The 16,804-nt window shown below is 39.5% G+C and overlaps 1 protein-coding gene across 1 annotated transcript in view; it reads left to right on the top strand.

Annotated features, from left to right (window-relative positions):
* Nucleotides 1-15,954, top strand: part of LOC137981991 (hemicentin-1-like) — a 41,677-nt gene extending 25,723 nt beyond the window's left edge. Inside the window, exons 27-36 of the mRNA XM_068829009.1 lie at nt 776-914; nt 2,146-2,499; nt 4,818-5,069; nt 7,906-8,169; nt 9,280-9,540; nt 9,835-10,116; nt 10,224-10,526; nt 12,084-12,209; nt 13,164-13,213; nt 14,224-15,954. Of these exons, the coding sequence (XP_068685110.1) occupies nt 776-914; nt 2,146-2,499; nt 4,818-5,069; nt 7,906-8,169; nt 9,280-9,540; nt 9,835-10,116; nt 10,224-10,526; nt 12,084-12,209; nt 13,164-13,213; nt 14,224-14,271 (2,079 nt within the window). The 3' untranslated portion in view covers nt 14,272-15,954. The remainder of the gene's footprint in view (nt 1-775; nt 915-2,145; nt 2,500-4,817; nt 5,070-7,905; nt 8,170-9,279; nt 9,541-9,834; nt 10,117-10,223; nt 10,527-12,083; nt 12,210-13,163; nt 13,214-14,223) is intronic.
* The last annotated feature ends 850 nt before the right edge of the window (nt 15,955-16,804 follow it).

Raw genomic sequence — 16,804 nt, 5'->3', positions numbered from 1 at the left:
GTAACACTGTCATACTGATTTGGCTTCGTGTATTGAAACTGTTGAGAAACATTTTACAATGTAATAACTTGAAAGTTTGAAAGTTAGCTATTCGTGCACTAAAATAGATAAAAGCTTGGCTACTGCAGGGATGTACCACAGCATGACGTCGTTTGTTTTTTCGAATCAAGTCGCTGGGATTAGCCAACTTTCGATATATTAGAATTCAATACTAAACAAAAGGCATCATCTCGAAACTCTGGGGAATAAATATAAGGATTTGTATGAGTTTATTCCCCAGAGCCTCGAGATGATGCCTCTTGTTTACAATGTAGGACTGAATTTTAATATATCGAAAGTGGGCTATTATGTTCATTTGTTCATTTCCGCAATACATCAAGGCATAAAGTCTACAAATACTTATTTTTCCTTCAAAATCCGTTTTCCGTGAATCTCCCTTTACATGTGTTACATATGAACCATGGCAACTGCTAGCTGCGAAGATTGTTCACATTAGTAATTAACAATAACGAGATAACTTGGGATTTTTTAGCAATTTATCTCTTTAATTTAACCCAAAATCATTGAGATATTCAAAACATCCCATGTATGTTCCATTTCCTTCGCTTTTGAGTTTGTCACATCATTTGCGATACTTCAGGTGCACGTGTTTGCAAGTTTGTTTTTGCATCTCGTAGATGTTGAGATTTCCAATTAAAAACTCTGATTTGATTGGCCACTCTACTTTACTGCGCAAATAGTTCATCACTCAAAATAGATACCTTTCGAAACAAAGTGTTACAGTTCGAAATTCGCAGCAAGGAGGAAAGTTTTTGACAGCCTCATGAGTCTTGTAAAGAGCAGCATTCTTTCAAAAACTGCGTGGACTTCTTGTCTTCTCGTGACCTGGATTATCACGATCTCTCTTTCATCTGGTAAGCTAACTATTAACTTACGTTAAGCGGAGTTTTTTACGTATACTCACTTCATGAAAATTACGGGATTCTCTCTTGACTACAAGAAGGCTTAATAGCACTTGACAAGACGCCAAGGAGAATGCATTTTTTAAAAAGGGGAAATCTCGGATGGGTTAACAGAGGGAATAATAAGTTTGACTTCTTTCCAAGGCTGTTTCCCAGTTGTTTTGCATGTGTCAAACCGCCTCGCGGGATTGAGCGCTTAGGGAGAAATCCTTTGAAGCTGCTGAGCAAGCAGAAAAAAGTTATAACTTGGCATGTCGCCCAAAGAAGGTGTTTCCCCTATCCGAATTTAAATCTGTCTTGAATAAGTCAAGTTTATTCTTATCAACAACGCACATGTTAAAACGATGTGGAATAGACATACTCTCTCACGAAATTCATTCATCATAAAGGTGGGCACAAGACGCTCATGGCCATCATCTATAACAATGATTATAACGCTAGTGGATGCCTTGTACAGGACCAAGGGCACGTGGTCTCGCAGAGTTCTTTTGGCGCATCGATTAAGCCTTGCCTTTCCCTTGAGTCAAAGGCCAAGAAACGATTCGCGCTGACGCTGAATTTGACAAGGCACCCAACGAGCAAATTAAGCCAAAAGCCTTTGAGAAACATTTTTAGGCTCCTTGTAATGTATAAAGATTGTCCAGAGAGAGGTTTTTATCACTTAGAAGAATTTTATCTGTTCTGAAATGTCCGAAAATTTTAGAGCATGAAATCTTCATTTCAGAAATTGCTAGCTCAACGTTCCCTTCCTTGAAGCATTCCTCATCCGGAACTGCTAGGTGACCTTTTTAATTAAGTGCCAAAAATTGCAAAAATATCCCTTCCGAAAACGTAAGGGACTACTTTTCCTTTGTTACCGAATCTTTTAGGTGATCTTTTAGTTAAGAAATATATAGCTGTTTGCAACATAAGGCCTAAATTCTTGTAACAGTATGACTCTCCCGAACAAATATTTCACCGAAGATTATCCTTGGGTGCCCCTGAATTGAGAGGATTACCTATGATACTCGCCAAATGACTCACAAGCCTTCATAAAGTTAAGTAAAAAATTATAACTACTGTATTTGAGCAACACGCACATGTACTTACTTGTTCATTGCAGCCTCCTCAGTATTCACAACGTTTGGGCGTAAATGGTACCTTTTTAATGAAAATTTTAGATAGATCCAATTTTCCTTTTCAGCTCAGTTTGTCACTTGGACCAAAATTCCAAAGGATCCGACTTTTGGAGCTGCTGGCGAAAAAATTACATTAGAATGGAAATATGTTATGAATCTAAAAGCCAACGACAGCTTCGACTACTTCGTTATAAGGAGATTCCAGCCATCCAAGGATGATTATGATGACATTGTTAAATATGGAAGGGACGGGAAAGAAATAGTCTATAACCGCTATAAAGGGAGGTTTGCATTAGCAGAGAACGCAACTCCGGAGCTGTTACTGATTAAAGCTGAAGAGAGCGATGAAGAAAAGTACTGTTGCAAAGTTTACTCAACGGAATACAGTGAACAAAAGTGCGTCACGTTAAAAATTTTAGGTAAGCCCTTTTTTCGTTGTCTGCCCTCTGGGCATGTGCTTTTCTGTTAAGCGCCAGGTTTTCAATAGCAATGCAAGCACAAGCGGTTCGTGTCACTTGAAAAGAAACGACGCAAGCACAAAGACACGAGGCATAAACAAAGATTCACTAGGTCCATATTCTTTCTCTCTTACATCGCGGCGTTGCGAGTGGACTTCAGGTTCATTGAACGAACATCACGACAGCTTGTGTTGTGCTTGCGTTACGTCCCGTTATCACACAATGCAAGCGCAAGCACAAAGGAATTTTTTTTTTATCGTTATCCTTGTGCTTATGCTTGCGTGAGGCCCGTTTTCACGGTGAAATAAGTGATTTTGTGCCTGTGTCGCTGTTGAAACTGAACCAGGCTGAACTGGCCAAAACTGCCTCTGACCTTTTACTCATGTGCGTAAGTGAAACCGAAAGATATCAAATTATATCAGTTGTAAGGGGAGTTACCGACTGTTTGATTTTTAACGACATCTATTTCCCAATTAACCCTTTAAACTCCCAGTGTCCACTTAAGCCCCATTTACACGAGCAATTTTTCCTTGACAAGTCCACTTGTCAAGGAAAACTTGCTGACTGTACACACTAGCAAGTTTTCCTTGACAAGTTTTCCTTGACAAGTTTTCCTTGGTAGTGTAAATGAAAAATATGACAAGTTTTCCTTGTCACATTTTCCTTGTTGTCCATCTACACGAGCAAATTTCAGACTTGACAATTTTTCCTTGTCAAGGAAAAGCTAGCACGCCAGATTTTCCTTGACAAGGAAAATTTGTCCACTATTCCCCATCTACACGAGCAATTTTTCCTTGTCAAGGAAAACTTGTCAAGGAAAAATTGCTCGTGTAAATGGGGCTTTACAGATTTTTAGTGTATAACGAAAGACGATTTTACTCCTCAATGGGAGCCCCCTTGGGAGTTACTAAACACAGTGTCTTACTCCGTCCTTATCATACTAAAGACTTGTCAATCAGCGACACGCTCTGGCCTCGGTTGCTCAAAGGGTAGATAACGCTATTCAGCGGTTAAACACTAGCAAAACCAATTGAGTTATACACTGGATAGTGATTTATCCAGTGGATAGCTCTGTATCCACCCTTTGAACTACCGGGCCCTGTTGGTGAATGAATCCCGTAAGCGTGAAGAGTTTGCGGTTGAAAAGGAATAGACGTACCAATCAGGTGGAAAAGCTAGGAAATCAGCGTAGACAGCCAACTAGTCTTCTAATAAACTACTTTGCATCTGGGTGCATTACCTATCTGATTTACATGTTGGACTTCATAATATCAGATCAGTTTAGGGCGTTTGCACAAAACATTCACAAGATGTTTGATTTCAAGACATCTGATTTCAGTAGACAGGCTTAAGTAAACCAGCGCCTCTCTGTATAAAAAAATTCTATCAACAATCCCCTCATCAAACGGTTAAGTAAACATCGCTCTTGCTCAATTGCAGTGACTTGTCAGTAAGGCGGGGGGACAAAATACCCTAAAAAAACCTTGAAGGAAACATCCGGTCTTCGAAAGATCTAACAAGAATTTAAGCCATACCTCAAGTCATTTCAACAGAATTAAGGTACTAAACAACATTATTTTGACCAATGCTTAAGTGCATATAGGTTTTATTAAAAGTGACAAGTGCTATTTTGGAAACAAGGTCATGAACTCTTGCATCTTTTCTTTCCTTGTTCTACACTTAAATTTATTTTGACAAGATTTTATTACGGCAAAACCTTCGTTATGTGAATTTTCTTTCAAACTTAAACCAGGATAGAAAAATACTTGGCCGTAAAAAAAATATCAGCCCTTTGTATAGCACATATGATTAACATCTGCATGTAAACAAGTATTTTCATAGGTGTAAAGTTTTTATGTTTACTAGACAAACAAATTCCATACTTGCTATTCGTAACATTAAAAAACATTAGTATCATAGCTTAACTCTGTCTTAATTGAAAATGGAGATCGAGTAACATCCAGCTATTTGTTCAGCCATTCGTAATGCTGAATGGAAACTTATCAACCTGCCACTTTGCTGCACTTATGAATTATTTTAAGTTACCTAGCTTGATCAGCTTAATAGTTATTTTGCACTCCCAACTTCTACTTAACTAGAGTGGTACGTAATTTGTACTTGAAGAACGTTTGTCAAAGAATGTTTGTTTGAAAGAGGTTTCAAATAGCCTTCTTTCAAACCTTAGATCATACTGTTATTCACACGAGCAACTTATGCTTTCTCCTGAAATTGTCAACTTTTAGAACAAGCCACATGTTAGGTCTTTTCAAATGTTGCAGTTTGCCCAAACATCACGTCTATCTCAACGGACCAAACATCAAACGAGACAGATGACGTAGTGCTATCATGTGACGCCACCGGCAAACCATTTCCAAATATCACGTGGTTAAAGCAAGGAAAGAAAGAGTGGAAACACACAGGATCTCCTCTCTTGTTAAAGAATATAAGCAGATATCAAGATGGCGAGTACAGGTGCACAGCAACAAATTATGCTGGAAACGCAACGGCTTCCATTAGGGTGACTGTTAACTGTAAGTATGAATTTGTGACATGATTACAACACGAGCTTCCCTTGGATCACGTTCACCGTTACATAAATTGGTAAATGCTCGTTCTTAACTGAAATTATTTCGTACTTGGCTTGCTTTAGTTAAACCATCGTGATAGCAACGATTTTCCAGAATGGCTGCTTTGGAAACAAATTCTCTTCCAGTGCCAGGCTGGAAATCGCGACTTCCCGAGAGGAATCCGTTTGTCCAGTTTAGAAATCCCCCATTTTCGTTCGAATAGTCGAAATTGCGCCTTAATTTAAGAGACTTTCTACAATTGCTTCCTTGGAGGTCTATAATGATCATGCAGTAGTGGTAAATCGGTGCAATCTCTGCTTTTTCAAATCCCATAATACACCTTGCTTACTCCAATAAAGTTTGCATAGGCACTGTTTTCCAGAGTTTTGAAGCCAGCAACCATAGACAATCTTCCTGTCGGTGTACGTTGGATCAGTGGCTTGATCTGATCGGCGTAGTTACAAGTCGAGAAGCTAAATATTTTGAGCAAGAGCCGATACAACGTAGATTTGATTTTAGTGGTGTACTATATTTCCATACCATACCAGCCTTTTTCAGGTACAATGAGAGTTTACATTGCACTGCTAGTTTGGCCAGCCGAAATATAGTACACCACCAAAAATAAAATCTACGTTGTATCGGCTCTTGCTCAAAATATTTAGCTTCGCAATGATTTTTCTTGGGACATTTTCATGTCCCAAGAGAAATTGCAAACAACGATTACCGTATTTACTCGAATAAGCGCCGCGGCGCTTATTTAATAGGGAGTTTAAGATCTTCGACGCGACGGCAGCGAAAACGTCACAAATTATGCATATTTAAAAAGCAAAAACAATAGCTTTGCACGCTCTGCCCTTGCATTTCTCATTTTTGTACATTTCTTTCACGTTTTCTGCAAATCTACGACGTGAAATTACCAATTCGAAAGTTTTTCAGAAAACGTGAACACAAGGCAGCGAATTTGAATTTTCTGTCGTAGCTTCAACACCGCACCTCCTAATTCAGTTCCTAGAAAGTTACACTAGTATTTAGAAATTAGATAAGCCAACATAATGACGAAAAAGATTAATTAACCTGAAGTTGGAATTTTAAATGACGTTTTCGTTACCGTCGCGTCGCAGATCTTAAACTCCCTAATAGGGAACTTAAGCACACGCGTTTTTGAGACGCAGACGGCAACCGGAAGTGAGCTGTTTTCCCTTTTAACTTGTCTTCACACAACCACGCTTACATTGCTAAGTATCTTTTCTTCGTTAGAGATGATTGGTATAAAAATCTGGGAGACACCACTGTCCTGAAACGTGAAATGTTGTGTTCCGGTTGCCGTCCGCGTCTCAAAAACGCGCGTGCTTAAGCTGCCTAATTTTTCGCGCCACAAGTGCGGCGCTTATTCGAGAGCGGCGCTTATTTAAACAATGTACCGGTCAAATTTACTTTTCCTATATTTTTATTCAACGGTTTCACTTTCTATCTGTTAATTTTCCTAGTAAATCTAGAATTACGAGAGAAATTCACGCGGTGAAAAAAACCCGAGTTTCATGATAACAAAAGCGAAAATATCAGCGGTGAGAGCGAACTCCTTTGTCGTTGTGAAACAATTTATAGTGTTTTTCCTGGTTATACGAAATTCCTCGAATAAGCGCCGCATCGGCGGTGCGGCGCTTATTCGAGGGCCGCCCTTGTTAACTTTTTTGTCCCAGATGCGGCGCTTATTCGAGTAAATACGGTATGCTAAATTTGGAGACTACACAAGATGCATTATGGGATTTGAAATAACTGATCTCACATGCATCAATAGTCTTCTGCTAGAAATTAACCCGTAAAATATTGCATGCACGCCAGGTGGTACAGTGTACATTGTCTCAAATACTGATGTTGATATCCGCTACGTTGATCTTTCAAAGTATATGGCTTTTTTCTTCAACAAGTTACAGTATAATATCTCAAATACCGTTGAAAACCTTTTTCCCGCTTTTATGCACGAGGCGTTTGTTTGTGTAGTTCTTGTCGGTTGGCAAGTGTTTTTCAGCTTCACTGAGCTGTTTTGCGTAATGAACACCAATACCTCCTAAACAAAATAAGGACTTTATCCCAACTGCAAACTAAATATCTATAATGATCTATAGAGACAAAAGCAGCTAATAGAGACACATTGTTAAAGTCACACGAAAATTCTCTGCCAAATTCCAAAACAATTTAAGCGTTACTAAAACCTTTGTATCCAATTACAAATATTGGATACTGTATGCTACAACCTTCCGATCTACTCCTATAGTTAACGTTATTTGCATGTAACCATTATTGTCCAAATACCGCGTATGCGAAAAATATTATATCCTTTGTCTTCTTCACTGAAAATGGTAGCATGCAAGACTGAATATAATCTACTATGAAAGACAATGCTATTTCTTCCCTTCTAATGCCAAAATCGATCATTTCGAAGAGCGCGCGGCATTGTCGTATTGCTGAGGTAAACAAAATTGATACCAGCTGGAGCCTCTTACTGGATATTCAAAGACAAAAAGCAACCAAACAATTAACGGTCATCAACAACGCTTCAGGACAGAAGAGTGAATGTAAATGAGCAGGACTAAGACTCTGGAATAGATTTGGGAAACCACTTCCATTGGAACAATGATAGGAGCCTAGTACTGCTGTTTCAATTGAAGCTTTTGTAGCGCTAATCTTCTTTACAGCAAACCAACCAACCACCTTTAACATCTAAATGACAACCCATATACTTCTTGATCTCCTCCCACGACACGAAGATCATGTATTTTTTGTACTAATTTTTCAACAGACAAACCAATTAGAACCAGTCTGACATACTCTGCCAAGGGCGATGTTGTGCTGGTGAAGGACACCGTACTTTTCTCCTGTTCTGCTGATAGCCTACCGCCGCCACAACTTGAACTACGCTTCAAAAACAAAACTCTCGGTCTCTTCCAAAACGGCAACTTTTCTCTTCAGCATGTCAACATCTCTGATGAAGGGGTGTATGAATGTATCGCCCGAAATGTTCTTGGGACAGGTGCTATAGCTCGTCTTAACTTGAAGGTACAAGGTATGTAATACTATGTACGATATGGATTTTATGGAATTGGCACTGCTAACTTGAATTCTTGGAAGACTGAACGCGAGGAAAGTATATTTCGACTAACATGGTTGCAGAAATGTTGTTTCCAGGTTGGGAAGATTCGTCGTTTTTTGCTATCTAAAATCAAGAGTTTATTGTCCAAGAGAAAGAATCTGGCCTGGTATCAGGTTTGTCCCCATCAGCGTCAGGAAAGTGTATTTTTAAACCAAGTTTTGTGGTAAAATAAACAAAACACCATATCGGCTAATTTAATGCTGTACCCAATTCAAATATTTCGGGGTTAAGATTCTTAGTGTATTGTAATTGCATTATAGAGCGGTTTTCAAATGAGTGTCGTAAAACCAAAACCAAAGTAATAACCTTGGCCAATCAAAAAGGACGGAGACAATCCGTTAAACCAATCAAAACTCGAAGTAATTACACGTAGCCGACACAAAGCGCGGGAAAATGTGCACGCGCGAGCCAAGATTGGTTTTCGTTTCACTTCTGATTGGTTGAAAAAATGCCGCGAGAACTTTGAACCAATCACTGAGTGAAATAATCATAAAACAAAAGCAATTCGCTAATTACTTTCGACACTCAATTGAAAACCGCTCAAATACAACATTCACATTTAACTGAAATGGAAATACCTCGAAGAAAACGTAATTTTATTACCAAAGGGTTTGAATTGGGTACAACATTGAGTTAGCCGATTTGGTCTACTGTTTATTTTCTTGCAAAACGTGGTTTAAGAATGCACACATTTCTGACGCTGATAGGAAGTAGGGCAATTTGGGGAAATCTTACTCTTGGATGATGGAGTACTTGTATGAGAATACTTTATACTTGATTGTCCATAGTAATATTAGTCTAGAATTAAGGGCCTTCCAATTGCACTAGGAAGTGTTTTGAACAACTAAAGATGATGTATAATTTGAACAGAAGAAAAGGTCGGAGTACATAGGCTAATTACGTAACAATGACAGGAAACAGGATCAGCATTTTATCACCAGGAGCAAGGAAAAAGAACAGGTCAATAACTATTACAGTTGAGGGAACAAGGATACGAGAACACCTTGCTTTTTTCCCCCACAGTTTCACCAACCATCACCTTTATTTCTCACGACACAACCGTCAATGAAACGGATGACGTCACTTTATTTTGCAACGCTTCTGGGAAGCCAGACCCAACAGTCACGTGGTCATTTCCCGAGAGTCACCCAAAAAGAATGGCTGTCACGAATGAAACTATCTTGTTAAGGAGAGCCAGCAAAGATGTTGCAGGGCGCTACCGATGCACCTCAGCAAACGGCGTTGGAAACCCTGCAGTGGCTGAAGTACAAGTTGCAATTAACTGTAAGTGGAATTAGTTCTTGAAGAGATTTTCTTACAGTTCAGGGGAAAGGGTGTTATCAAATAAACGGCTTTTGTAAGAGGAGCTATCCACATTTAATGCATGGTTTACTTTCAAAAAAAGTTACTTAAGTTTAAGGAAAGGACCAAGCAGCGTGGTAACCCTGTCTCTCTTTTAATTGAGGTCATGGAAGTTTAGACGAAAAAAAAAAGGATTCCTTAGTTCAAAGTCTGCAAAAGATTTCTCTTGTACCTTCTGCAGCCACTGATCTAATAACCCGTTCATTTTTCTGACAGACAAACCAGAAATAAAAAACAAGTTTTCCTCAGATGTCGTGTCATGGATTAACCACAAAACCGTGATTACATGTACGGCTGAAGGTTTTCCAGTGCCAGATATAACATGGAGCCATAACGGAGTTGTACAATCGTCCGCTTTGAAAACGTCTGCGCAGTCTCGAACGCGGCACAGTACCCTGACGTTTACGCCACAGGGAGCAAACGACTTTGGCGTTTACGCGTGCATAGCGAGGAACTTCCTTGGAACGGACAAAAAAGAGACTACTGTTGGAGAACTAGGTATAAATTGGGGCCTGTAAAGGCTCAGATGGTATTTATCGCTTTTCTTTTACAGTTTTAAAATAAGTGACTGATGCGCATGTAACAGGTAGTTACATTTCTCGCAGACGCTCCAAAAGCACCAGAAGTCTTTCGAATAGAAACTGGTATGAACAAGTTAGAAATTCAGTGGAAAAAGCTTGCAGCCATCCCACTCTATCCTATTCTGTATTATTTGGTGCAAATCAGAAAGAAAAGAGAATGGAATTCGTGGGTGAACTTCACACAGATAACTACTAAAGATGATGACATGATTGGTGTCATTAACAACTTGGAGGCCAACATGAAATACATAGTACGAATATCTGCAAGAAATATTGTAGGATACGGCAAGTTTACCGTGAAAGAAGTTTCAACCAAACAGTTTCAAGGTAACAGGGATTGATTTTGATTTCCCCAGTTTTATGTCCGCTCTTCAGACTGAAGGAGAGAGAGCGAATGGTTTGGAGACCCATTAGACCTATTTCGTAATGGCGACCAAATAAAATATTATTTTGTTTTAATGCTAATAAGCCTTTCTAGCCTCGCTACGATGAGAAACGTTAGGGCAGTAGGTCTAATTAACATAAATACACAAGAATGTAAAGGTGGTCTCCATTTATGAAAGTGGTCTGTGGGAGGCGCATCCCAGAGATACACTGTAGCTGGGAGTCGATTTGAGGAGAGAGGAAAACCGGATTTTACGGAGTAAAACCCTTGGAGTCCAACATATGCTCCACCTCTGAAATGACGATTATGACAGTTCGTAATGCCAATTCGTAATTTTCCCTGGAATGGCTGTTATCGTCAATTGATTACTCTGTCCCAGGACTTGTGCTAGCAGATGAAAAGAAAAAAAGTAAAAGTTGCATCCCTGGACGGGATTTGAACCCGGAGCACCCCATGTGAAGGAACTGTTTTTATCCACTTAACAACTAAAGATTAACTGACTGACAATTGCACCGATTATTTACCAAATCTAATTAGTATATATAAAATCATTGCTGAATAGTGGTTAAGTCTAGGCTTGATTTTAAAACGGTTAGCTTTCTCTTGAGGTTTGGTAACCGGTATTTTTTTCCTTTTTAAACTTGTTTCTTAGCCGGTGATAATACACTATTACAGCGGCATTCGGAAGAAAAAAAAAATGTTTTTTTTTAAGTGCCCTGTCAGTTAGGGATGCGGTAGTCCAGTGGTTAAGTGAAAGGGTTATTAATCGAACATTCCCAGATTCGAGTCCAGCTAGTTTAGGAATTGGGGTTCGGAGTTTAAAAATAGATATTCATTTCCCATAATCCTTATCAAGCGCTAAATGGCTCAAATTGACGATAATAGTCAATTCAGAGAAACTTTGGAACTGTCGATAATAGTCATTTCAGAGGTAGAGGATGGGTTGTGGAGTCAGGTTGATATTGACTGAAACTCAGCCTTCTTCCCATCGCGAGGTGGGAGGCGCGGTTGATGACCGGTGCGCAAGTCAGCTGATCATTTTTGAACAGAATGCGATTGGGCGATAGTGGACAGAAATATTCCTCCCACTAGAATCTTTCTTAAAGTGCACCTAAACTCAAAGTATTTTTCCATTCTTACCTAAAAATGTCGCTTTTTATCTGCCAAGCAAGACGCGCAAAGTTATCAACACCAGCACTAATTTGGACCCATGACCGTGATGTGAGAAACTTTGCATTGCAAAGCAGTTTGTGACGTAAATCGAGAATAGACCTGATGAGACATACTGTTCTGCAATACTGACGTTTATGGGAATTGGAAGCCTGTAAATAGTTTAAATCCGCAATCTCTTTTCCTCTTCATCGAGACAGATTTTCGTCATTTTCTAACATGGCCACATCAGCTCTTTAGCTCCGATTGCCATTAAATGAATGCGATTAAATTAATTAATTAATTTAGCGTGATAATGTGACATAAGAATTTCATATTTAATTATGCAGGTAAAAACAAGCAACCATTGGTCCCCAGACATATGATCAAGTGGATTATTGTTGGAGTTGCTGGTCTGGTTATTGTGATGGTTGCCATAGCTCTTGTGGCACGTAAAGGACGATCGAGATCTAGAGGTTTGTTTTCCATTATTCTATTTAAAATAAATTTATGTATTTGAAATGCGGGTTAGATAGAAGTGATCCTTGAACCTATCTGGACATTTTAAGCAATTGTCTCTTTTCTGGACACCTCAGAAATCAGTCACGTGGCTTCAACGGGATTCGAACCCATGACCTCTGGGATGCTGGTTCTCTACTCTGCACCGAGAGGTTTTTCACCAGGTACTCTGGTTTTCTCCTCTCCTCAAAAACCAACATTTGATTTGATTTGTGTTAATTGTTGATTCCAGTTTACAGTGTCCCCAATTAGTGCTCCAGCGCTAGAGCGACTAGACACTTAAATAAAGTTTCTTTCCTTTTTACTTTCCTTTCCTTTCCGGTGCAACCGCTCTACCAACTGAGCTATGAAGCTACTCAGTTGGGAGCAGGTCAATTTTTTGTGCTATGTTCCCGAGCAAGGACTTGATGAAGAAATGTGTGTAATTGGAGAGTGTAGATGAAAGAGGTAGACATAAAGGATCGCTTCTATCTTTCGTCTCTAACCACTACCTTTGATAATAGACCTTTTTCGATATATTAAAATTCGGTTTGAAAGAGACGTTTAGAGGACAAACACAGAGGAAAGTGGATGATATGTAAATATTGTTCGTGTTTCTATTGTTTTTGTCGTCACTGCCTCACTATCAAGCTGAATATTGATATTTCGAGAATGGCCCATTGACTAGTCGGAACACGTAAAAGGCAAATATGGATTACATCAGGGTAAGGTAGGCAGACGATAAGTACTTTCAATGTCTTATTTAGCATCTTGCGCTCTTTTTCGTTCCGCTGATCACCAATACCTTTTCCGACTTCTAATATAAATTGAGAAAGTATCGATTTGAGATCTCGTTCGTCGTCTCCAAAGTAAGATCGTCACTTAATTCTTATTTTGATTTACTTATTTATTTGCTGACATTACCTTTCAAGTTATAGAAAGGGGCCAACTTCAAGTGGACGGAAATCTGATGGTGTTAAAGGTAAGTGCCGCAGGCGAGGGTAACAATTCATTCTTACCTCTCCCATCAAGGAATGAAACTGGCCAGGAGCGCATGAGTAGGAGCTTGCCTCTCCCATACAAGCCCTATGAGTCAACCTTTGCTCGTATCTTTCTATTTTTAGAACGCCACGAGTTCTTCGGCTCTGCACACATTGTTTAGAGTGGCCAATCAGAATACAGTTGTTGTGGAACAAGGACAAAAAAAGCAAAAACAATGTATGCAAATTGTGCAAATTGATGTAAATTTTTGTAAATGCGAGTTTCCTGCTAGCGCTGAAGGATTAGTTTTAAAATAGAAAGATAAGCGCAAAGGTTGACTCAAGGATATAATGCATTGGGAGGCTCCTAGTCATGGGCTCCTGAACTGGTACAACTGGTGTCAAAATAATAAAAGAGAGACGATCGCCTTCTTCATTTCTAAAACCACAATTTTGTCAAATCTGCATTGTTTACTGACCCCCCTGGACACTAAAAAATTCTCGGGTTTCACATGAAGTCACGGCCGCCATGTTGGTGTACCCAAAAAAAGAAGCGGCGGCCATGTTGGTGTCCCGACAACAATCCTCCGGGAATTGAACTCTATTGTTATGCCAACGTTTTCTTTTGTTTTCGTTGAAAAACATGGCTATTGATCGCGTGTGTGAAACCCAAGAATAATATGTATGACAATGCACCAGCAGCGAATTGCACTGAGTCATGTCAGTTTTCTTGCATAAGATCATTCTCTTTTATGCCGACTGATTCTGAGTGTACATTCCAGATACACCTCGAGGGCTGAAAATTTGACGACCCTGTTTCTTTTGAAAAGGGTGTGGAAATTCGTAGATTTTGCCCCGATTTAATTAAACGTGGCTCCGTGCTTGCGCGTGGCGAAATGATGGCAATATTCAAAAAGCCGACATCAAATTGAAACAACCAATGGGAACGAATTGAGTGTTTGGCAGTACTGACAAGTATACTGAACTTTCATAACATAATCTCTTTCTCTAGTCCTATGGCACAAAAGTCCTTCATCCAGGCTCAGAAATCACTAATTAAGACGGCAGATGACATGGTTTTGAAATGAAATGGATTTAAGAGTCTACTACTCAAGAGGATTTGAAGTCCACGAATAGTCAGAGAGAATAGTGAGAAGCCTTTTCTAATAAAAGCACGAAAGTACAGGTCAAGTCGTAAGCAAGCAAACGGGACACAGTATTAGATCGGTCTTCAATTGTGTCCAGTAAAACCAAACCTTAACCATTCTCAACAGGCCCAGAGCGATGAGATAATCAGAATTACATATACATTGTTTGAAGCGCGGGAAAGTTTTTATGTAGTAAAGCCACAGACGGGTCTCCTTTTCATTCTCACATGGGAAATAATGGCGCAACATCTCTTAAGCCTTTTGCAATCGCAGCAACAAAATTGCCCTCAAGGCACAATTGAAAACCGCCATAAAAAGTGGTCAGCAAACGAGGGAGAAAGGGGATTGATAAAAATATGGAAGAAGACGGCAATTAAATGGAAACTGCACTTTGTGTAAGATTAAACTTCGATTAACAGTTCACTAAAATAGCGAAATACATTTTGACAACTTTTGGAAATCATCATGACATCAATGACCAAGTGAATGAATAAGGTCTCACCAATATCCTGATCCGAAGTCGTTAGAGTATGTGAAAAGGAAATGAAAATGGGGCAAGACACGTGTTTTCAGCATAGGACAGTATCTTCAGTCTGCGGTGTAACGCTTCCGAAATTTGCTGTTTGTCTGCAAGGAAAGAACGGAGAAGAGGATATGCTAGTACACTGAAGGGTTGCATCTTTGATTTTGTTTCTTGTCACTGAAATAACCTGCCCAAAGCTCGTCCAGTGGCCTCTTCCGTCTTTCCAAATTTTCGCTAACTGCATTGCACTGTGTGCATTTTCCATTTTGTTAATGCTGTAGAGGTTTTTGTTTACATTCAAGGTTTGTTGTTGTTGTTATTGTCGCACATAGAACAAGAATTCTTAACTCAAGAAACTAAAACATGTATTGCTGCTCCGAAGTATTTCAGTAGGAGAGAAAGTAAAAAACCAGTGACAAAGTAGTGGGTTATGAAACACTTTTCTGAAAAAAAAAAGGGTGTGTGCATTTTCCATTTTCTTAAAGTGCCTATCACCCCAACACACTTTTCCACTTTATTTATTCTCCGAAGTCGTCCCAACTACATCGTGTTGTTTTTAGAACCTTTTGATTAAAATTTCACTTTTTTTATTATTGGCTTTCAAAGACGGGAAAAGTGATCATACTTTGATCCATAACCGAGCAATGAAGGAGAATGGGCTCGATACCGGGTTGACGTCACAAATTAATTTGCATTGAGATAGTTCTTTGAAAACAGCGATGCAAATTAATTTGTGACGTCATCCCGGTATCGAACCCATTTCCGGTTATTAATCACGGTATGACCACTTTCCCGTTTTTCAAAGCCAATGAAAGGGTGAAATCTCAATCTAAATGTTCTAAAAACAACACCATGTATTTAGGATGACTTCGGAGAATAAATATATTGGAAAAGTGTGTCGAGGTGATAGGCACTTTAATGATGTAGGTGTTTTTGTTTACATTCAAGGTTCTAGTTTCATTAGGTCCCTTGTATGTCTAAAAGTATTAGTCACCAAATATAGGGGGAAAGAGTTAGAGTTAAACAATCATTAATTATTGTTGTGTTTTACAAATGGTAGAATAAAGTATAAAAAGCGAGGTATGAGACGACATTACTGAGGTGCTTTCGTGCCCAACTTCAAGAGTTGTCTCGAACCACTCTCTTCCCTGCTTAAAAGACAACTCACTACGATAGTGTGGACATAAGCGTTCACACCTACAAAAACGCTCCCTATCTCGCCGTCCCTCCATCTCCACGTTTCCCTGAACAACCTCTCTGGGGAGAAATATTCACGGGAGGGGACGAAGAATCCTTCATACTTAGAGAAAGCACTAAATTTTAACGATGGATTGAATAACCTGTATGAAGAGCATGGATTTCCATGTGAAATGTTGTCTCAGCACTTTAGCACAAGTGAATGACAAAGAGGAAAGAGGATGGAAGAGTCTCTCCTTGTTGCAATATACCTGCAACGATGGGGACCTTTGAGTGGGAGCATGAGGAATCTGTACAATGTTCGCAGATGTGATCCGGTCCCCAAGTGGGACACCCCTGATCACCTCCAAACAGCGATAACTTGCACTGCTAACACCTCCCATGGCTCAGAACTAGAGAATCCATGCAAGTGATTGGTGAATCAATGATCCGGCTCCTATTTAAGGAGCAATCGGATTTTCTTCCGAGAAAGTACGAGTCACCTTGGATGAAAATCTGAGAAACTTAACTGTTCAAAAGTAACACGACAAGTGTACGAAAACCAACCACTTATGTCGTGCACTGCACCCAAATTAGATGCACGCCCAATTTTCAGTGACATCTAACACGAAGTGTCCCTTCAAGTCTAAGTAACAATTAGACCCGTGGCCCTTGAGGGCGAAGGGTCTAATTGTTTTAGTATCACCCAACTAGTCGGACAGAAAAGGTTATAATAAAGTTAGCAA

This window comes from Montipora foliosa, chromosome 13 (assembly GCF_036669935.1).
Source record: "Montipora foliosa isolate CH-2021 chromosome 13, ASM3666993v2, whole genome shotgun sequence".
Lineage (NCBI taxonomy): Eukaryota > Metazoa > Cnidaria > Anthozoa > Scleractinia > Acroporidae > Montipora > Montipora foliosa.
This window is presented reverse-complemented; position numbering and strand designations above follow the sequence as displayed.